At 39.7% G+C, this 23,794-nt stretch overlaps 1 protein-coding gene and 1 pseudogene across 2 annotated transcripts in view; one reads left to right on the top strand and one right to left on the bottom strand.

The window, feature by feature from the left end:
* ENPP3 (ectonucleotide pyrophosphatase/phosphodiesterase 3) overlaps nt 1-23,794 on the top strand; it is a 79,775-nt gene that overhangs the window by 9,530 nt on the left and 46,451 nt on the right. Inside the window, exons 3-9 of the mRNA XM_079780836.1 lie at nt 1,770-1,892; nt 4,229-4,354; nt 9,730-9,790; nt 13,688-13,785; nt 20,147-20,226; nt 22,228-22,347; nt 22,871-22,980. Of these exons, the coding sequence (XP_079636962.1) occupies nt 1,770-1,892; nt 4,229-4,354; nt 9,730-9,790; nt 13,688-13,785; nt 20,147-20,226; nt 22,228-22,347; nt 22,871-22,980 (718 nt within the window). The remainder of the gene's footprint in view (nt 1-1,769; nt 1,893-4,228; nt 4,355-9,729; nt 9,791-13,687; nt 13,786-20,146; nt 20,227-22,227; nt 22,348-22,870; nt 22,981-23,794) is intronic.
* Nucleotides 589-1,486, bottom strand: LOC307105369 (ferritin light chain-like; annotated as a pseudogene). Its single transcript has 2 exons — nt 1,479-1,486; nt 589-1,083 (listed from the first exon to the last, which is right to left on the bottom strand). The product of its transcript is annotated as a ferritin light chain-like (transcript).

The raw sequence follows: 23,794 nt of genomic DNA on the forward strand, positions 1-23,794 counted from the left end.
CATAGGTCAACAGTCAACTACTGATCCATGCCGGCTGGCAACTCCTTGTTTTAAGGTCAACTAAATAGTAGCCTTAATTATATCCACAAAATCCCTTTGCCATGTAAGGCAACATATTCACAGTCTCAGGAATTAAGGCATAGAATCTTTTTAGGAAACATACTTCTGCCTGCCACACTTTTCTATTGGATTTTAAAAAATCTCTGCCCTTATATTTTTATTCCCTAGAGCAGCCTGAATTTTATCTCTCTTTTTAAAATTGTAGCTTTCTTATTTCATGGATGCAGTATTTTCTCTTTTCTGAGGATCTCAATATTAGCTGTGCATGTGTGTGTATATGTGTGTGTTGTTGCCTTTTCAACCAAACTTTTCTTTATTCTTGTTTGTTTTGATCTTTGTCTTTTTTGTTTGTTTGTTGTTGTTTTTTTTGCTGCAAAAGCTGTATTGTTTCATTTGGTCCAATACATGGGAGAGGGCTACAGGATGGTTAAAAGAATGGCTAGTGTTTTCAGGGAGAAGCTCAGGTAAAAGACAGACACCAGGGGAATGCAGAGGGGCCCCTCCAAGGCCTCAGGGCTCCACAGGCTCCTAGTCGTGCTTGAGGGTGAGCCTTTTGAAGAGATCCTCACTCAGCCCAGCCCCAGGCCGGCAGCCTGTGGAGGTGAGTCAGGTGTCACCCATCTTCTTGATGAGTTTCACCTCCTCACCCTGGAAGTGGTTCTGCAGGAAGTCACAGCTGAAGGGGCAGAACCCAGGGCCTGCAGCTCCAAAAGGGCCTGGTTCAGGTTCCTCTCCAAGGCCAGGGCGGCTTCCACGGCGTCCTGAGTTTTGCCCACTCACCTTGGGGGTCTTCAGCAAGAGAATGCAGCCACTGCACTGGTTTTGCATCTTTAAGAGACGCTCAGCGCCCTCGGCTTCTTCTCCATCAACTCTTGAAAGAAGTGGCCCACGCTCTCAAGAGCCACATCATTGGTGGAAATAGAAGCCCAGAGAGAGGTAGGTGTGGGAGGCCGCAGAGGCAGGTTGGCCAGGCGGTTGACTGCAGCTTCCACCTCGGTGGAATAATTCTGACGAATTAGGAAGCTCACAATTGTTCGGCAATAAGGAGTTAAGGTAGAAAAAAAACTGGTGTGTTGGCTGGTCCCAGAGGTGGTTCTGAAGGTGGTGACTGGATAAGACACAGGAGAGTGGCCGGAGGCTGGAAGAAGGGTCGTCCCTGGGTCTGTTCAGTCCAAACACTGTTGAAGCAAGAGACAGATCCGGGACCACTGAGGGCACTGCGTGGTCTTTGTCTTTCATGGTGGGTTATTCTGCTATGCTCAAATGTCTGATAACTATCTGTTGGGCATTGAAGAGTAGGGCTTGTTCATCTTTTCCCATCATAGCAATCCTCTATGTCTACTGTCTCTATTCCTCCTAAATTCCTCCAGATTATGATCCTTCTATTCTGTAGTGGGAGGTGGGGTGGATGTAGTTACTGTTCCATAGCCACACTTTCAATCAATTCCACTGTATTTTAGCTTCTGCTTGTCCCTTCTACCCTTATCAAGTGGTACCGGCTGTGTCTCTGAGTTTGGAACCTCAATGGGGTACTGGGGGAAAATTGTTCATTATTTATCACTGAACTGACAGATCATGCAATAAAAACTATCTATTTGTCTGTCTGTCCTAGTCTGTGCTAGGTACTTCTTCTGTGTGTTTCCACCATCTAGCTATGAGATGGTGAATAACTTCTAAGCATCGGTCTCCTTATTTTCTTCACTCTACAGGCAGCTGCAGGAAGAAATGCTTTGATTCTTCATACAGAGCTCTGGATGGCTGCCGGTGTGATGTGGCGTGTAAAGACCGAGGCGACTGCTGCTGGGATTTTGCAGACACCTGTGTGGAATCAAGTATGAATTCCCAGCATACATTTATTATCATGTTGGTTATGCTATCAATAGCATGCCCAAATGTTCAACTATTGTATATTAGTTTGCTAGGACTACCATAACACAGTACCGGGAACTGGGCAGATTAGACAACAGAAATTCATTTTTCTCAGAGCTCTGGGGCTAGAAGTCCAAGATTTAGGTGTTGACAGAGTTGATTCCTTTTGGAGGTTGAGTGGGAGAACTCATTCCATGACTCTGTTCTAGCTTCTGAGAGTTGCTGGCAATCTTTGGAAGTCTTAGGCTGTGACAGGAAAACTCAAAACTCTGCCTTTATCTTCACATGGCATTATCCTTGAATTTTCTCAGTCCTCCTCTGTGTGTTTCTGTGTCCTAATTCCTCCTTTTCCTAGGAATATCAGTCATACTAGATTAAGGCCCACCATAATGACCTCATTTTAACTTGATTATCTACAAAGATCCTTTCTAAGTAAGATTGCATTCATAGTCATGGGGGTTAGAGCTTTCATTTTTTGGGGGGGATGGACACAATTCAACCCATAACACTTTGTATACAGGGTCTGTTATTATCCTTTCCCCTTTTACAGGGATAAGCACAGAGTCCACACTTTAGTTAATGGAGATTGAAGAATAGCCATTGTCAGCAGATGACATGCTATATATAATTACATACCTTTCAACAGAGTTTTGCTGTGACTTAAGTTTGTTATCTTGTTTAGTTTCATTTGTAGTCATTCTCAAATCTCAGGGTGCGTAAGAGTTACTAGGAAAGAGTTACTTGGCAATGCTGATGTCAGAGTTCCAAGAACACAACTTGAGAAACGCTGTTCTCAAGGTGGAAGAGGCAGTCTGCAATGTTTAATTTTCTAAGAAATCATGGAAGGTGGGGGGCGGGGGTCTAGCGGTTCAAGGAGAGGGAAGATTAGAACAGTGGAACTCCTTCTACCTATTATGCCCTCTGAAAAGGCCAAGAGGAGGAGGAATAACTTAGTATAGGTAAGACTTGTATTCCCTTCACTTATTCTCCAAAAATCGTTTCTTTCTAAATAATGGGGAATGGAGAACGCAATGCTTAAGGAAGCACACAGCAGTCACCTATTCAGCATATTTTTCTAAGCACAGGGCTGATGTTGATTTGAGTCGCTGTTCCCTGGCAGGTGTCACTAGGAAGCAGCTTCAATCCAGCCTTGTTGTTTTTGGCCCTGGGATTTATTTAAACTATATCTCATACATAAGTGCTTAGCCTGGGAGAGCACCAGAGGCATGGTGGAAACCTGATCTATTATTATAGAGGGCCCCCTGGGAAGGCATATGGACATTCTTTAAATTGTTGTCAGCTGAGTCCGAGGCGACTGGCCGAGCCGCGTCTAGGATACACATTCCCCAAGAAGGTGGAAAGTGTTATTCAGTACTGGCTTTTATCTTTGTCCAGTTGTCCGGAGCGGGTCTAGATATGTAAATCCAGTCAAGTACCAGGAATGCTCGGGCCTACTCAAGAATGCAAATAAGCTCCTTTGATCCTAAGTTTTGGTGATACTTCCTGGTATTTGGGGGTATAAAATAAATGCGCTGCATGGGCTCAGCGTCCTGTCCCTCCATCAGAGTGGCAGCGTCCCACCTGGCTCCCAGCTTGCTTCTATTTCTGCATCTTGCTTTCTTTATTTCATTTCTTAATCCCCAGCTCCTTCACTCAGGAACCGGACTCGTTCCTTTTCCGTGCTGGACGCAGAAAAGAGAGAAACACCTCCATATACTATGTCTGTCACTCTCAGCTGGGAGGTTCCCTGACTTGCCTACGTTCTTATAGATCTGACTGTGTTCCTGTTACTTCTGTTGTTCAGAGTTTCTCTAAACTCAGAGATGTATCTGCTAAGTGGAGCAGAGCTGCAGCTTATAAAGCTTGAGTTCTATCTGCCAACCACACCAAATGAAGAAAAGTGGTGGATTGCCCCTTATATGTATTATGTATTTTCTTCTTTTTTTTAAAAAAAATTGATTTCAGAGAAGAAAGGAGAGGGAAAGAGAGATAGAAACATTAATGATGAGAGAGAATCATTGATCAGCTGCCTCCTGCATGCCCTCCACTGGGTTTTGAGCCTGCAACCCAGGCATGTGCCCAGACCGGGGATCGAACCATGACCTCTTGGGTTCATAGGTTGATGCTCAACCACTGAGCCTTGACAGCCAGGGTTATTATGTATTTTCATTGATTAATGCTGATAAACGAAGAATTTGACTGTGCAATAATGCAGGGATAAAAGCAGGGAATTTATAATTTTGGTGTTGAGTACTTACAACAAGTTAAATGCTCAGAACCAAATTGTGTCATTTTGCAGCTCGAATATGGACGTGCAATACATTTCGTTGTGGGGAGAGCAGACTGGAATCCAGCCTTTGCTCTTGCTCAGATGACTGTTTGCAGAGGAAGGACTGCTGTGCTGACTACAAGAGTGTTTGCAAAGGTGAGCAGAGTTTGCTGACCCATTTTCCTCTGTGAGGTTAGTGACCCTAGAGCTGGCCTAGGCTACAAAAATTAAAACAAGTCAGAGAAGTACTCCATATAGAAAAGAAGACAAAATGTGTTCACTGTGGGAAAAAAATGTGGTTTGTGCACTACAGAGAACGGGAGCTCATAGCATAGACATTATAGGAAAGAAGAGAAAGCTTCCAGTTTCATATTTGTCTGTAAGGCAATGTCTTTTTCAGTCCAATGACTAAGTTAGACATATTTGTGGTTTGAGACATTATATGGCAGATCCTATGGATAAGACATCATGAAAGAGATGACTTGGCCCAATAATCAGTTTGTTAAACCAGTTATTATTATTATTATTATTATTATTGTTATCATTATTATTATTATTATTATTACTATTAGCTCTGAGCATGAATCTGTGCACCAGTAGGTTGCTGCCGCCCTCCTGGTGCTCCCCCCCTTCCCCCCCTTCATAGCTTGCTGCCCTGCACCCTCCTGTAGCTCTCCACCTCACGCTTGCTTGCTGCCCTGCCATTTTTCATAACACCACACTGAACTGGGTTAACTTACACTTTGTAATTTTTAGGCAAAAAAGTGATAATTTGAATTCTGATTTTTTTTAAATAGGAGAAAAATTTTGAAGTAGAAACATTAACTATATAATACCTTAATAGAATATAGGTTTTTGTACTAATAGTTTTTACATAAAATATAATTGAAAATCAGCTAAAAAGGGCAATCAGAAAGTAAAATGTAAACCTGAAATGGGAACTCTGTTTTTAAATAATAATAGTTTGATATTTTGATATAGTGTTTGATGTAGTGGATATTGTATCATTAAAACTTTATCTAAATTTACAAGGGCAGGTGTAGTTTCTAGTTTTCTTATTTCTCTAATAAGTTCACTGACCATATTGCCTCTGACCTCTCTATTCTCCTGTCTTCAAACCCAGTTTTGTAACTCTTAACTGTTATCTCAAGACTGATCCTCAGGTCATGCGGAAAATTTTTCCATTGAGTTCATTGCATAATATTACACAGTTTCACAGAAAGAAAAGTGATTGTTAGAAGCAGTGTTAAAGTTTATCATTACCACTACTTGGGCAGTGTCGAAGTTTACCATTACCACCAGTTAATCATTTTAGTTTATTTTTAAAACAAAAGTAAATGTTTTCTCACTCTAAGAATGAACACACTATATTTAAAGATGTTAAGTTAATCTTGCCAAAATTATAGCTTCAGAAAATTATTTAGGGGGATTTTTAATAATTTTTGTGTACCAAACCAGCTGGTGACTTTTTAAGTTTAAAATTTTAAAGAACTTTCAGATAAATGTCTAACATACAAAGGAGAGAATGGTATGATGTTTTCCTATATGTTCATCATGTAGCTTCAGCAATGATCAACTCCTGGCCAATCTTGTCTCAATGACACAGTATAATTTGAGAAAAGATAAAAACATGAATCTCATGAGAAAAAGTGAACATGTCAAAGATTTATTAAAGCATTAATGAGATAACCAACTAGGATGTTAAGCTGGCTCAAAAAGAGGCTAAGTATATATGAGACAGAAAGAATGCTGGAATAAAATGAGTAAAACTGTAACTTTAAAAAATATATATTTTATTGAATTTTTACAGAGAGGAACAGATAGGGATAGTTAGAAACATCGATGAGAGAGAAACATCAATCAGCTGCCTCCTGCACACCTCCCATTGGGGATGTGCCCGCAACCAAGGTACATGCCCTTGACCGGAATCGAAACTGGGACCTTTCAGTTCGTAGGCCGACGCTCTATCCACTGAGCCAAACTGGTTAGGGCTAAAACTGTAACTTTTGATGGGACAGAAATGATTTGCATTTCTACAGAACAATTTTTTAAAAAAATTTTTGTTAATTTCCCCCTGAGGATTTTTCCATTTATTTTTAGGGAGAGTGGAAGAGAGAGGGAAAGACAGAGAGAAACATTGATATGAGAGAAACACATTGATTGGTTGCCTCTTGTATGAGCCCCACCAGGGCCTGGGCTGGGGAGGAGTCTGCAATCAAGGTACATGCCCTTGACCAGAATCGAACTTGGGACCCTTTGGTTTGCAGGCCAACACTATCCACTGAGCCAAACCAACTAGGGCTACAGAACAATTTATTTGCTATCAAACAAGAATCAGTTATATTGCCATTAGTGTTCTACCAGCTAACTGCTATCCTTATTGAGTTGTAAAGTGAATGGTAAAAATAAGCTAGATAAAGGTATACTAGTATACTACTGGGTAATTGGATAACCCATGTGTGGGCTTTTTAGATAATTTCCAGTGTGATATTGAAATGAAATTTACTGATCAGTCCTCTTTGTACCTATTTCTTCTTTTGCCTATTTTCAAGTTTTGGATTATTATTATTTTTAAAATAGGTTTTTATTGATTTTTATTTATTATTTACTAAAGGCCTGGTGCACAAAATTCATGCACTAGAGTGGGGGAGGGTGTCCCTCAGCCTGGCCTGCACCCTCTCCAATCTGGGATCCCTGCAGAATCGAGCCTAACCGGCAGTCAGATATCACTTTCACAATCCGGGACTGCTGACTCCTAACCGCTCCTGCCTGTCAGCCTGATCACCCCCTAACCACTCTCCTGCCAGCCTGATTGACACCTAACTGCTCCCCTGCAGGCCCGATGGCTCCCAACTGCCCTCCCCTGCTGGCCATCTTATGATGATATGGGTGTGGCCATCTTGTGGCAGCCATCTTGTGACAACATGGGGGCGGCCATCTTGTGATGGCATGGGGGTGGCCATCTTGTGAGGGCATGAGGGTCAATTTGCATATTACCTCTTTATTATATAGAATTATTATTATTTTTAAAATATATTTTTATTGATTTCAGAGAGGGAGAGGAAGAGAGAGATAGAAACATCAATGATGAGAGAAAATCATTGATTAGCTGCCTCTTGCATGCCCCTGACTGGGGATCGAGCCCACAACCCGGGCCTGTGCCCTTGACCTTGGGCCGATGCTCTATCCACTGAGCCAAACCAGCTAGGGCTGTTTTTATTGATTTTTAAAGAGAGGGAGAGAAATATTGATCGGCTGCCCACCTCCTGCAGGCCCCCTTCTGGGATCAAGTCTGAAACCTGAGCATGTTGCCCTGACTAGGAATCAAAATGGTGACATGGAACAATGCTCAATCAACTGAGCCATACTGGGCAGGGTTGGATTGTTTCTCTTAACAAAATACACTTTTTATTTCCCCCAACCCCTTTCCCAAAATTTTAGATTATTTTGAAGCAAATTCTAGAGTTAATATAATTCATCTATAAATATTTTCAGTGTCTATCTAAAAATGATGAGAGTTTGACAAAATTACAATATCATTAACATATCTAAAATACAGTTGATATTAATTTGCCATCAAATATCCATTGTGTTCAATATTTTCTGATTGTCTCATAATATTTATTTAAAAGCTCATCTGAAGTATGATCTAAATACATTCCATACATACTAACAGGCTGATACAATTCAAGTCCTTTAAAAGTAGGTTCTCCTTCTTTTTTCCCCCTTGCAATTTACATTTTGGAGAAATTGGGTCATTTGTCCTGCAGAGTTTTCTATCTGGGTGTTGCACATTGCATCTTCTGTGATAGGTATCTTATCATCCCCTATATCCTTTGAAAATTGGCAGTTAGAACCTGAGGATCTGGTTCAGATTCTGGTGCAATTTATCTATTTTGCAATTATACTTCAGAGATGGTGTGTAACTTTCATCAAGAGGCACATCTTGTCACCCTAACTGGTTTTGCTCAGTGGATAGAATGTTGGCTCGTGGACTGAAAGGTCCCCGGTTCGATCCAATCCAGGGCATGTACCTTGGTTGTAGGCTTAAACCCCAGTAGGGGGTGTGCAAGAGGCAGCTGATTGATGTTTTACTCTCATCGATGTTTGTAATTCTCTATCCCTCTCCCTTCCTCTCTGTAAAAATCAATAAAATGTATTAAAAAGAAAAAAAGGCACATCTTGTCTACTTATCTTTCTTTGGAGAGATGTTAGCTATTGATGATCATTGCCTAGATCCATTAGGATATGCAAATGATGACATTCATATTCTATCATTTGTACTTTATTAACTAGCTGGAATGTTCTATAAACAGAAACATCTATGGAATAAGAATTTTTGAGTTAAGATCTTTGAAATTTGTTCAATTTCCCCCAATTTATATCAATTATTACCATTGGCATTTTCTCTCTTTAATGATTTCTTTTCTCTCTCTTTTTTTAGAGTGTATATCTATATTTATTAAACTTTTTTTCTAATGGAAAAATGTTTTTGAGGGTAAAACCATCCTATCTAATAAAAAAGAAATATGCAAATTGACCATCACTCCAACACACAAGATGGCTGCCCCCATGTGGTCAAAGATGGCTGCCCCCATGTGGACACAAGATGGCTGCCACAAGATGGCCTGCAGGGGAGGGGAGTTGGGAGGGACCAAGCCTGCAAGGGAGGACAGTTTGGGGGGACCCAGGCCTGCATTGGAGGACAGTTGGGGGGGGAACAGGCCTGCAGGGGAGGGCAGTTGGGGGGAACCATGCCAGAAGGGGAGGATAGTCGGGGGGGGGACCAGGCCTGCAGGGGAGAGCAGTTAGGGGCAACCAGGCCAGCAGGGGAGGGCAGTTAGGGGTGACCAGGCCTGCATTGGAGGGCAGTTGGGGGGGACCAGGCCTGCAGGGGAGGGCAGTTGGGGGCGATCAGGCCTGCAAGGGAGGATAGTTAGGGTTTACCAGGCTGGCAGGGGAGGGCAGTTAGGGGCAATTGGGCCAGCAGGGGAGCAGTTAGGCGTCTATCAGGCTGTCAGGGGAGTGGTTAGGGAGTGATCAGGCTGGCAGGCAGAAGCAGTTAGGGGCAATCAGGCAGGTAGGCAGGCAGGCAGGCGAGCGGTTGGGAGCCAGCAGTTTAGGATCGGGCCTAAACAGGCAGTTGTATATCCCTTGAGGGGTCCCAGATTGGGTTCAGGGTGGGCTGAAGGACACACACACAACCCCATGCATGAATTTTGTGCACCGGGCCTCTAGTTATTAATAAAAGAAAAAGGAAATGTCCCTTTTCTAAAGCTCAAGGAATTCCCTTTGTTTTTCTTAGTAAAGATGAGCTTCCTGGTATTCAGTTAGTGTAGATCACTGATCTGAGCAAATCACCAGAGGCACTGACCTTGCCAACATATGAAACAGCACTTAACATGTTCTGAAAGAATTTACTCATTGAGTAACACAAATTGTAGTTTGGAAAGATCATGTCCATTGAACATTTGTTTTTCTTTTCTTGTTGTGGTGCAGCAATCTAAAGATTTTTATCTTCTGCTTTTCAGGAGAAACCCCATGGGTGAAAGAAAAGTGTGGCATAGCCCCGACGTCTCAGTGTCCAGAAGGGTGAGAATGAGGGGAAATTTTCTTCCTCTTTAATAGGTGGCATGTGGGAATGTAACTGAGAGGCAGGATGGAACTTCCTCTGCTCTGTTTACATCTCAAAACAAAAAAGTTAACATAAGATTGGATTTCTTATGACTCAAACTCAAGTTCAGGAGATTTCATGTGAGAATTGTCAACAAAATAATGTCCCGTCTATAGAAAAGTTTTATAAGTTCATTTGAGCCAAAAGTTTGAGGACATGTCAGGAAGCAAAATCTCAATGGATTGAGAAAATACTCTGGAGAATGGCAGTTTTGCAGCTTATTTTATATATTGGAATCAAAGGAGAAGATGTAAGGAGAGTTACATGAAATCCACCAGAGGTAGATTAAAGAGGTGGGAGGTTTGGATAAAAAGCAAAATGGAGAAACACATACTTAAAAATAAAATATTTATGTATATATTTACTTATTTATTAAACACCTACTTTTTTTTTTTTTACATTGGTGGGTGCAGGGTAGCTAAAAATTAACCCTTTGCACTCGCTTGCTTTTTTCTCGATTCCTTTATTCTAATGCTAACCGTGTCGAGTCACACTTGACATCCGAGTGCAAAAGGTTAACATTTACAGCACATAGCGATGATATGCAGGAACAAGGCTCAGTTGTCTTGTGCTCTGGGGCCTATGGTTGTGGCGCCAGGGATCTATGACAGAAAATTACTCTGAAGGTATTTATTTCAAAGATATTTATCCTGGATGCTTAAGAAGAGTGGACAGGGTTCACTTAAGGTAAGGACTGACCTTTGCTAAGGAAGCTGTATGTCTGGAATGTGACTACCTGACAAGACCTGCCCAGTTAGGAATCAGTGATCAGACCATCCTGTGTGGCTACTCCCCCATAGCTTGTCAGGCTTATTACATTGCTCCTTTTCTATTCATATGATTAAATCAATATCTTGATCTCATAGATGTTTGATCCTGTTCTGAAGCTGCAAGGTTATGGTGATAGCATATTGATAAACACATTTTTTTAAAAAAATTAGCATTATGCTAATAAAGATAAAAATAAGTATTTTCCAATGCAAATTGCAATACACCACTTTAATTTCTTAATGATTTTTCTTTACATTACAGTTAAAACAGTCCCAATTTTTTTTACTTTTAGGTATAACTCACAGACATTGAAATGTTCACCCTTATGTGTACAGTATAATGAGATTTGGAAGTTCAGAAACTAGTGTAACTCACAGGTACAGAATATTTCCAAGATAGAGAATATTTCCATCACCCCAGAAAGATCACCCTCATGTTCTGATTTCTGTCACTATAGATTCCTATTCTTAATTTTCATATAAATGGAATTATACTGTATGTTTTCTTGTGTTTTTTAATATATATGTTATTTTTTCCATCATCATTTATCCCCCTATACCTATGCTTTTCCACCTCTACCAACCTCCCCCCCCCCCATTTTTGTTGTCGTTATTTTTGTGTGTGTGTTTTTTTCTCTTTCTTTTTTGTTAATCCTCACCTGAGGATATTTTTCCATTGACTTTTTAATGAGAGTGGAAGGGAAGAGGGGAGAGAGAGAGAGAGAGAGAAACATCGATGTGAGAAAGACACATCAATTGGTTGCCTCTTGCACATGCTCCTACCAGGGCTGGGATTGAGCCTGCAACCAAGGTGCCCTTGACCGAAATTGAACCGGGATCCTTCAGTCCACAGGCTGACGCTCTATTCACTGAACTGAATCGGCTAGGGCTGAAATTATCTTCTTATTTTTAGCTTCTATCAGCATTCCGAATATTCTTTATAAGAATACTGGGGCCCTCTCCCTCATCTAGGGGGTAAAATTGTTTTCCTTTTGGCGGGGGGTGGGTATGAAATGGATAAGTAAAAGAAGCCAGACATACCAAAATACAAACTAAATGATTGTGTTTGTACATAAGTATAAAAATGGGCACAACTAATATATGCTGTTGGATTTCAAGATACTGATTACCCTTGGTGGGGGTGTGGTGTGGGACTAGAAGAGAGCACAAAGGGAGGGTTCCAGGATGCTGGTAGTATTGCTTCTTGTTCTACGTGATGGCTACACAGTGGCGTTCAGCTAGGAAACAATTATAAACTATACGTCTATAAAATGTGTCTGTATATGGAATACAAGTAAAAATTTTAAAGTAAAAATATATTGAATTAAAAAAAGACTGTCTCTGGCTCTGATCTAAAAGTTATCTTCTATAATCTTAACTTAAACACTGGTCTAAAAAGAGATTGCAATGCTTTTGAGTTTGATAATATCCTGAGATATTAGAATAGTCAAAATGTAGAACCTTATTTATTTTTAATTATCTTTATTGTTTTGAAAATATTACAGATGTTGCCCTAGCTGTTTGGCTCAGTGGATAGGCCTGCGGCCTGAAGGTCCCGGGTTCCATTCCAGTCAAGGGCACATGCCTGGGTTGCGGGCTAGATCTTTAGTAGGGGGCATGCAGGAGGCAGCCGATCGATGATTCTCTCTCATTGATGTTTCTATCTCTCTCTCCCTCTCCCTTCCTCTCTGAAATCAATAAGAATATATTTTAAAAAAAGAAAGTATAACAGATGTCCCTCCTTTTCCCTCCACTGACCCCCTCTATCCTGCTCCCACCTCCATCCCCAGGCCTTCACCCCTCTATTGTCTGTGTCCAAGGCTTATGCATATATGCATATAAGTTCTTTGTTTAATTTCTTCTTGCCCTCTCTGCCCCCTTCCCTCTGAGATTTGACAGTTTGTTCCATGCTTCCATATCTCTGGATCTGTTTTATTCGTCAGTTTATTTTGTTTGTTAGATTCCACATATAAGTGAGATCATGTAATACTTGTCTTTCTCTGACTGTCTTATTTTGCTTAGCATAATACTCTCCAGGTCCCTGCATGCTGTCTCAAAGAGTAAGAGATCTTTATAACAGCTGCATAGTATTCCATTGTGTAAATATACCACAGCTTTTTTATCCACTCATCTACTAGATGGGCACTAGATTAGTGGACAGACAAAATGTAGAACTTTAGAATAATAAAACACCTCAAAAGCTACAGTTCTTAAATTTCATATCATAATTATAATCAAAAGATGGTAGAATAATTGTAACTTCTCTAATTTTTTAGTGTGAGCATTGAATTTAGTAATCATTGCCTTTGTCTCTTTATCCAAGGCCAGGACCATGAAAGGTTGACAATATAGATCCCCTTTTGTGGTCATGTGCTGTTAATGCTTTGCTTGCTTGCATGCTAGTAACCATTATTGTAAAGCTATATTTAATTAGCTCCATGTATATCTATTATTGTAAAATACTAAATATACTTAAGGTGACACAGTGTACTAATGTGCTATGCTATAATTATTCCAACATATTGGGTGAGTGGATTGGGATCAAGTTTTGAGAGATTAGGTAACTGCTTAGGGTTAAGTAAGTAGTAAAGAATGAAGTTGAGAATTGAACTTAAGTCTTTCTGAGGCTCAAATCCTTTTCTTTTCTCCATAGCACAGTACCTTGTCATAAATTTTAGGGCTAGAGAAAATTCACCCATGATATACCTGTGTGTCATAGTTAGCCAATGCCAAGGAGTAAAAGGAAATATAAGAAAGCTGGTCAAACTTATTTAAACTCTAGAACTTGAGGGTAGTAGATCTCAAATAGAAAGTCCCAGATAATTTATGTAATACTTGTTTTTTTAAAAAATATTGTCTATTTTTTTAGATTACTAAAATACCTGAAGCACTAACAATTAAGGGAAATAACAATTTTAAAAAATAGAACCGGAAACTTGACCTAGAACTATTTTTTTCCTTAAGAACTTCTTAATTTAGAAAACAGAAAAAGTATTTTTTTTAACAATCATAATAATGATCTAATTTTTTGTTTTCCATTTTTAGATTTGATCTGCCACCAGTTATTTTGTTTTCCATGGATGGATTTAGAGCAGAATATTTACAGACATGGAGTACTCTAATGCCTAATATTGATAAACTGAGTAAGTCTTCTAAAACCGGAGGCATGCAAATGATAAGGACACCTAGTTAGTCACTCTCTAGGTGGTGTACCTTTTTCTTAACCTTAACGTTAGTGGTTTGTCTTAGCCTGATTCCTCTCAAGATCCTGATGACTTTACTACATCATATCTATTTTCATACTTATTGGCCCCTCCTCCCTTTTTTTGTAGCATGTTCATCTCTTTGTTTATTTTGGTTTGTTTTTTGTATTTTTAAATATAGTTTTATTGGTTTCAGAGAGGAAGGGAGAGGGAAAGAAAGATAGAAACATCAATGATGAGAGAGAATCATTGATCAGCTGCATCCTGCATGTGCCCTACGAAATCTGAGCATGTGCCCTGACCAGGAATTGAACCATGACCTCCTGGTTCATAGATTAACACTCATCCACTGAGCCACACTGGCTGGGCTTGTTTTGTATTTGAATATATCTTTTGTCTCAAAACTGGCGTTTGTCAGACTTAGCAGAGACATGATCCTGAAGAAGTCTGAGTAGACTGGACAGAGCCAGCACATACCAATACTCCAGCAGTGAATAGTCCAGTATCTATGTCCAGTTCTTCAATCAAAGTACCTGGAACCTGGCTCTACCACTTACTAGTTGTGAGATCACTCACAAGTTTGCCTTACCTATTGGTACCGTCTTCTCTTCATCTGTAAAATGGTCACTTCCTATCTGATAGGAATACTGTGAGAATATATCTGTAGTGCACTTTGAATGATTTTAACTTATCACTATAATCATTTGTATCATCTTTATTATGATACTAGAGGCCCAATGCATGAAATTTGTGCACTTGGGTGGGGTCCCTCAGCCCAGCCTGTGCCCTATCACAGTCTGGGAGCCCTCGGGGGAGCAGGCCTAAGACGTTTGTTGGACATCCTTAGTGCTGCCTCAGAGGCGGGAGAGGCTCCTGCCACCACCACTGCGCTCGCCAGCCATGAGCCTGGCTCAGGGCTTCTGGCTGAGTGGCGCTCCACCTGTGGGAGAGCACTGACCACCAGGGGGCAGCTCCTGCACTGAGCATCTGCCCTCTGGTGGTCAGTGCACATCATATTGACCAGTCATTCCGTTGTTGAGTCAATTTACATATTAGCCTTTTATTATATAGGATTGTACTTCTGTGTTAGGGTACTTGGCCTTCATACAGTTTTATAAAGTTAATAGAAAAGAGAAAATTTTTATTTTATTTTTTAAAATATATTTTATTGATTTTTTTTCAGAGAGGAAGGGCGAGGAATAGAGAGTTAGAAACATCAATGAGAGAGAAACATCGATCAGCTGCCTCCTGCACACTCCCTACTGGGGATGTGTCCGCAACCAAGGTACATGCCCTTGACTGGAATCGAACCTGGGACCCTTCAGTCTGCAGGCTAATGCTTTATCCACTGAGCCAAATCGGTTAGGGCAAAAAAAGAGAAATTGAATTCCAAGGATATGGTGTTAAGTATCAAAGGGCCCATCCGGCGTGACTCAGTGGTTGAATGTTGACCTATGAACCCCCTAGGAAGTCATGGTTTACATATTAGTCATGGTTCCTGGTCAGGGCACATGCCCAGGTTACAGGTTTGATCCCCAGTAGGGGGCATGCAGGAGGCAGTGGATCAATGATTCTCTCTTATCATTGATGTTTCTATCTCTCCCTTTTCCTTCCTCTCTGAAAGTAATAACAATATATTTTTTAAAAAGTATCAAAGTATTGGCTCCAGGGTTTATACTCTTCACTGCTCTCCAATTCCTGTCTTTCTTCCCCATTCTAGCAGGCCTCCCCTCATCACCTTTATTATTATTTTTTAATCTCCAAGTTTCTCAAATTTTATGATAATTCTACTGGTTTCCAGTTTTTATTATTCTCCAAATTAAAAACTTGCTATTTGACCCTGAGTAAGTCAGTTACCATTTCTGAGTCTCAGTTTCCTCATTTGTAAAATGAGAGTATTAGATTTAATGATTTCTACTATTAATTTCAGCTGTAAAATTCCATGATTGTAGACAGATTAAACTATTTCCCCTACAATACAAGGTGTTTTGTCTCTTTAGCTTCTCACTCTGAGCCAGATCTTTAGCAAAAAGATTAAGAGTTTGGGACTCTGGTAGAACTGGCTTAAAATTCAGTACTTGTCATGTGTTGCTGAATTACTTTGGCTTGGAAAGTTAGTTAATACCTCTCAGTTTCTACTTCCTTCTCTGACTTTCCCTTGATAATCTATACTAATAAAAGCCTTGGGGGAAATCAGACCAGCAGGGGAGGGCAGTTGGGGGCAATCAGGTTGGCAAGGGAGCAGTTAGGCTGTGGGATCGGGCCTAAACCAGCAGTTGGACATCCACCAAGGGATCCCAGATTGGAAAGGGTGCAGACCGGGCTGAGGGACATCCCCCCATGCACAAATTTTGTGCACCAGGCCACTAGTCTAGATATAAAATTCTGCATCCTAAAGTGAGTTTAACTAGCCAGGTTGAATGGAGCCCCTTAAAGTGGAATTATCTATTTTCTCATGCCATTGAGAATTGGAAATAATGCCAATGAAATATTGGGCCATTGGGAGTTTTCCCCAAAAGTTTAAAATATATATATTTTTTAAGTCATCAAGACAACATCTTGTGTGAAGACATTACTAACTAGGCCAACCAAAGCAAAATGGGCTTTTAGTTTCCAGAAGGCCCAATTAAGAGCAGAAGTGGTTAAAGAGTTAGAATTAGGACCTCCCAGAATGGTAGGCTTCAGGTCAGGTACATGACAGCAGGCATCACTTTAAGGAAGTCTAGAACCTCATCTCTAGTGTCCCTTTAAGCTGCCTCAATTGGGTAGGGCTATAGTGGTTGTAGAAACTGAGCATGAACTAATACCACAGCTCAGTGAGTCATATCACTGTCTACCAAGGGGACTCTCGGGACTCAGCTCTAGTAAGAAGGCGAGATCATTGTTTGGTCTCAGTGTGAGTGGAACAAAGGGCCAGGCCCAAGATCAGGAAATAACAGGCGAAATAGAAGTGATTTGGCTTGAGCTGGAAGTCAGACTTCCTGGAAAGTTAGGTGGGAAAGCAGGGATAGAACAAGAGTAGTAGTAACAAGTAGGTCTGGCTGGTAACATATGCAAAATTTTGAAGATTAGAGTTAGCAAGGTTGGCATTCATGAACAGCACAACACTTAAATTCTCCACAGCAGATGCCATTTGCTGTCTGCCTTCTCTTGTTTTAAAATTTTTATTGTGGTTAGAACACTTACTATGAGATCCACCCACTAAACAGATGTTAAGTATCTAATGCAATATAGTTATGTACAGGCACAAAGTTGTATAGAATTGATTCATCTCATGTAACTGAAATTTTATACTTACTGATTAGCAACTCTTCAATTACTCTTCCCTCCAGGCCCTGCCAACCATTATTCTATTGTTTGCTTCTATGAATTGGACTCTTTTTAAAAATATATATATTTTTATTGATTTCAGAGAGGAAGGGAGAGGGAGAGAGAGATAGAAACATCAATGATGAGAGAGAATCATTGATTGACTGCCTCATGACTGCCCCATTGGGCATCGCGCCCACAACCCGGGCTCTTGACCGGAACCGAACCCAGGACCCTTCAGACCACAGGCCACCACTCTATCCACTAAGCCAAACCAGCTAGAGCTGAGTTGGAATTTTAGATACCTTATCTATGTGATATCATGCATTATTTGTCTTTCTGTGACAGGCTTATATTACTTATATGTCCTCAGTTTCATATATGTGGTAGGATTAGATTTTCTTCTTTCTTAAAGCTGAATAAACTTTCATTTTATATGCCACTTTTTAAAAAACCTATTTTACTTTGTTTATTTTGTAATTCATTTTTCTGCTATAATATTTTATTTTTTTAATTCTTACCTGAGGATATTTTTCCACTGATTTTTAGAGAGAGTGGAAGAAAGAGGGAAAGACAGAGAGAAATACTGATGTGAGAGAAACACATCGATTGGTTGCCTCCTGCATGAGCCCTGACCAGGGCTTGGGTCGGAGAGGAACCTGCAACCAAGGCACATGCCCTTGGCCAGAATTGAACCCAGGACCCTTTGGTCCGCAGGTCGGCGCTCTATCCACTGAACCAAACCGGCTAGGGCTCTGCTATCATCTTTATTGTGTTTTTTCTTCTGCTAACTTAGGTTTTGTTTGTTTTTCTTTTCTATTTTTTTGACATGCAAAATTAGGCTATTTGAAATTTCTTTTTTAATGTAGGTGTTTATTACTATAAACTTCCTTCCTAGTACTACTTTTGCTCTATCTGTACAGTCTTCAGCTATTTCACCTTCTCATCCATTTAGCCTTCTGTTCCTTCTTGTAATTCATAGTTATTATGGATATATGTTTACCCCACTTATATTTTCACATTTTTTGATTGGTACTTAAAAAATGTCTTTTAAAGGTGTAAACAATGGAAACTATAAAGGGTGTACAGTAAAAAACAGCCAACCAACCACCACCAAAATAGTCCTATTTTTCTCTGCAGAAGCAACTACACTCACTGATTTATCGCGTGTTCTTTCAGAATTATTCTATTCAGTTACACTTTAGGTCCCTAACGTCCGGAAGAAACAATGGTAGGAGATCTTGTTTTCTGTGAGTTGTTCCATAATAGCTGGTCTGAGGCTATAGATCATTAGCAGGTGTGTCCTGTTTGAGACATTTGAACTAGGGAGGTGTCATGTTTTCACATTACCAGTTTAGTTTGTATTTTATTTATACTCTGTGGCTTTGGGTATTTAAGAACTTTACAGTGTCATTCATGTTTCAAGGAAATAAGAACAGAAACTGACTGTATCTCTCTGTTTATTGTATGATTTTTCTCACCACTTAAATTCTTTTAATTATAAGTGGATTATATTTTATTTCATTTCCTTGTATGAGTTCTTAACAATATTAAAATGGTCTTTCCCTGATTGAGGACAATATTTATTTATTGGCGTTACTGACTTTTAAAAAGTCTTTTAATCTCTCTCTTTTTAAATTATCCCTTGTGAGTTAGTTTCTATAGCAGGCCTCAAACTTAAGTACATCAGAACCACTTGGGGTGCTTGTTAAAAATGCAGATTTTTTTGAGCTCCCTTTTCTTCACTTTCTACCCAGTCCCTCATCCCCACCAAAGTCCTGTTCAATAGACTCGATATGGATCCTAAGAAGGTTCTGAAGGAGGAAATTCCTGGATCATACTGGAAACCGTGGACTGGAGGCTGGGAAGGAGATGAACTCTAAACATATTTGAGAAAACATTCCTTATTTCAAGCTGCAAAGTTTGTTACTTTCTGGACAACCATCATTTTCACTTTTAGTTTTAGCCTAAAGAGAACCCGTAATGGCAAAGCTCTCTTTTAGAGTTAGTGGACAGGATTTTAGGATGAAAAACTTCTTGTGTTTCACTGCCGCAGAGGAAATGGCAATGCTCTAATGCTTCTGAACATTTGCACAGACAGAAAACAACAGAACAATTGAAAGCAAAATTAATGCCATGCTTTGTGGAAAACAGATGACAGGAAACTTAGCTCACCAAATGGAAACTACTGAAAATAATAAGCAGCCAAGTTAGCTCATTTTGTAAACATACTACACGACATGGGCTGATGCGTTTATACAAATCAAATTCCTTTTCAGTTACCTTCTAGTTATGTTGATTTTGGTTATATTGGATACTTTACATATAGGAACTATTAGCTGAGATGCAAATGTTATATAGAAATTCAAATGTAATGGCCTGGGTCAGGAAGAAGGGAGCAGCCAAAACAAAGCTGGCTGTGCATCATTTAGGGTGTGTTTACCAGTAGCTCAGGGGTTAGCAAGCTGTGGTCCATGGGCCAAATCCAGCCTCCCCTGCCCATTTTTGTATGACCTGCTAAATGCTAAGAATTGTTTTTCATTCTTAATGGTTAGGCAAAAAGAAGAGAATATTTTGTGACATGAAAAAATTATGTGAAATTCAAATGTCAATGACCATAAATAAAGTTTTATTGGAGCACAACCATGCTTTTTTGCTTAAGTATTGTCCATGAATGCTTTTGGATCTCAAGAGCACAGTTTGAGCTGTTGCAATGGAGATCATAGGGACTTGCAAAGCCTAACCTATTTATTATCTGGCTCTTTACAGAAAAATTATTTGTGGACCCTTGACTTATCTCACTCCTCTCCTAAAAACTGATATTCCTTGGAATTGAGGAATTCTAGGTGTCAGAATTTCATCCCTTTTCTATCTTCAATCCACTCTAGCTAGTTTTCTATTTCTCTGGAAAACTTATGTTCAGATTTTTAGTTATCCAAAAAACTTCTGAGGAAGTAACAGCTTCTTAATTTCTCACTATACTTTGTTGCAGAAACATGTGGAATTCATTCCAAATACCTGAGATCTGTCTATCCAACCAAGACCTTTCCAAATCATTACACCATTGTCACGGTAAGTTCTTGGCCTAGTGGAAGACTGACAGGCCACAGACAGGCAACTGACCACACCACCAGACATGCTTAGGCAGGAACTGCATGGAGGAGCCCCATGGCACACATTACCAGCACATGTGGAGATAGTTCATGGCTTAGTTTGGGATAAGAAGGGCCAGTATGAGGCCAATCCAGTGCTGTGAGGTGATTACTATGAATGAGTGTCCAGGCATTAGGTTAGCTCACCTTTATCATAGACCAGGTAGCCTCTTGGGTGTGAGAAAGAACATTGTCCTCTGATCTTTTGATGAGCCTCCACCTATCTGAAGGTCTGCTAGGAATGACAGGCTATGAATGAGGACAGCCACTTTGGTATGGGGAAAGTTCTTTTCTTTTCATTCTATGTAACTTGATAAAGTTGTTGTTTTATAAATAAATTGATACTGGCTATATCTCTTTAGATAAAGTAAATAAATTCTCTTCAATGTATGAAAATATATAAATGAAATGATGAAAATGAACTCAAAGGGAAATTAAGTTATTTAACATTTATAGATTTAGAAGACTTCTTAAGGGAGACCTCGGCCTCAGCCTTTATTGCCAAAGTCATAACTGTGTCTTTACCTCTTTGCATTCAGTTTTTTTCTAAAGAAAATTTTATTCAGTGTTTTATTTTTTAAAATATATTTTTATTGATTTCAGAGAGGAAGGCAGAGGGAGAGGGAGATAGAAACATCAATGATGAGAGAAAATAATTGATGGGCTGCCTTAAACTAATTTAATATTATGTTCTGAAATATCTGGGAGTTATTACAACTGCATGGGATATCATAGAAAATGTGTGTTCAATGATTAGGGCAAGGGTTTAAGAATACAAACCATATACTAGATTTACTGGGGTGAACACTTTGTAAGTTATCAAAATGTCTAATCACTATATTTTACACCTTAAACTAATTTAATAGTATGTGAAAAAAAAAAAAAAAAAGGAAATGTGCTGAAACCGGTTTGGCTTAGTGGATAGAGCGTCAGCCTGCGGACTGAAAGGTCCCAGGTTCGATTCTGGTCAAGGGTATGTACCTTGGTTGCGGGCACATCCCCAGTAGGAGGTGTGCAGGAGGGAGGCAGCTGATCGATGATTCTCTTTCATCGATGTTTCTAACTCTCTATCCCTCTTCCTTCCTCTCTGTAAAAAATCAATAAAATATATTAAAAAAACAAAAAGAAAATGTGTGGAATGATTGAGTGAATATTTGTGATTGGATTGAAGGAATGATTGGATTGATGGATGGATGGAAAGGAAGATGGATAGAAACTTGGAAGGGTCTCTTTTAATGTGCTGGTGACACATTTTCACCTATTTAGCCAGGAAATTTGATACTTAAAAGCTTCTGTGTAGTAAATTTTTTGACATTATTACCAACATAACCAGTGGCTAATCCTTATTGTGATATGGGAAACCTTAACTAACAAATAGCTATTTTCATTTCTTTTTAAAAAAATATATATTTTTATTGATTTTAGAGAAGAAGGGAGAAGGAGAGAGAGATGGAAACATCAATGATGAGAGATAATCATTGATCGGCTGTCTCCTGCACGCCCCCTACTGGGGATTGAACCTGCAACTCAGGTATGTGCCCTTGATGGGAATCAAACCTGGGACCCTTCAGTCCACAGGCCTACGCTCTATCCACTGAGCCAAACTGGCTAGGGCAACAAATAGCTATTAATCTCACAAGGGTTGTATTAACACTATCAACATAAACCACCTACCTAATATCATTCATTTACTGCTGTATGGTAGAAATATATATATATATATATATATATATATATATATATATATATATATATATATATGTATGTATGTATTTGGATTCATATTCAGGGGTTTTATGTTGAAATGTATATGATATTTTTCCAAGTTATGAGTTATAGATTTTATGCTATTTCAATTTAAATATATGCTTTATTAATGTATTAGTTTATCTTAAATCTTTTTTTGAAATTATTATTTTAGGGCTTATACCCAGAATCACATGGCATCATTGACAATAACATGTATGACGTAAACCTCAACAAGAATTTTTCACTTTCTTCGAAGGAGAAAGATAATCCAGCTTGGTGGCAAGGGCAACCAGTATGTAGATCCGCCTGGGGCACCGAAGTAACCTCCAGATCCCATTGTGACAGTGGCTCCCCCTTTTCTCTCCACTTTGCGTTTCACATTAGTTTCCTCATCCTAAGGACTGGGGGTGGGAAGGTATTTAACCACTGTTTATAACCTTCTAAATATTTATTATTGTTCAGCAAGATTCTGTTGAATCTTGGATGCTGTATCAATTTGGAAGTTACTTGGAAAGATTATCTGTTAATTTCCCCCCTCATTCTGTTTTATAATTCTTTAAAAGGGAAAGAGAAATGATAATTTACCAATTAAAAAAAAATCTTCTTCCTTACCACTTTACTAAATTTATTTATTCAGGTGGATTCCTGGATAATTATATTTTTTATCTGCTACAAATTTTTTAATAGTTTAAATACACTTTAATAATTAAATACAACTTGAAACTGTTAATATCATTTAGTTTCTAGTAAGTGGTACCATTTCTAACCAAACTGATTATCCCCTTGACTTCTCCTATACTTTTCTCTTCTTATAGATCTGGCTGACAGCAATGTATCAAGGCTTAAAAGCTGGAACCTACTTTTGGCCAGGATCAGACGTGGCTGTAAATGGCTCCTTTCCTACCATGTATGCGACTTACAACAGGTAGTGAAGCACTTGCAGATGTAACCCCATCTCCACAAGAACGATTAGGATTTTTTTTCCCTTTTGTGGTTTTAATCTTGATGCTAATTCTATTCTTCCAGTTTGGGGGCCCAAAATCTTGAAGTCATCATTGATTCCTTCTCATACATCCCTCATCCAGTCTGGCAGTAAATGCTTGTAGCTCTAATTCAAAATATGTACTGTCTGAGAATTTTAATTACCTCCAACATAAACACTCTGGTTTGAGCTGTCATCACCTTTTGCCTGTGTTACTTTGATAGCCCTTTTATTTTAAAACATATTTGTATTGATTTCAGAGAGGAAGGGAGAGGGAGAGAAACATCAATGATGAGAGAGACTCATTGATCGGCTGCCCCCTGCACCCCCCCCCCCTACCATGGATAGAGCCCACAACCTGGGCATGTGCCCTGACCAGGAATCAAACCAGGCCTCCTGTTCATAGGTCAATGCTCAACCACTGAGCCACCCCAGTTGGGCAATGATAGCCTCTTTATACATCTCCCTGCTGCTATTCTTGTCCCCTATTACCTATTCGCAATCTACCAGCCAGAATGATTACTAGTACTTACAAAAAAAACCCCACACAGGTTCAGTTAAGACATTCCTTTGTACCCCTGTTTCACTCAGTGTAAAATCCTACAAGGCCCTACCTGGTACGAACGCCACTGTCCCTCACCCCGTCCTCTCAGACCTCCTCTCTCACTACTTTCCTGGGCGCTCACTGTGCCTGAGCCACGCCGACCTTCTTAGTGGGCCTCCACACACCAGGCTTGCTTCTGCTGTTGGGTCTGAG

This window comes from Cnephaeus nilssonii, assembly GCF_951640355.1.
Source record: "Cnephaeus nilssonii genome assembly, chromosome: 9".
Taxonomy (NCBI): Eukaryota; Metazoa; Chordata; class Mammalia; order Chiroptera; family Vespertilionidae; genus Cnephaeus; species Cnephaeus nilssonii.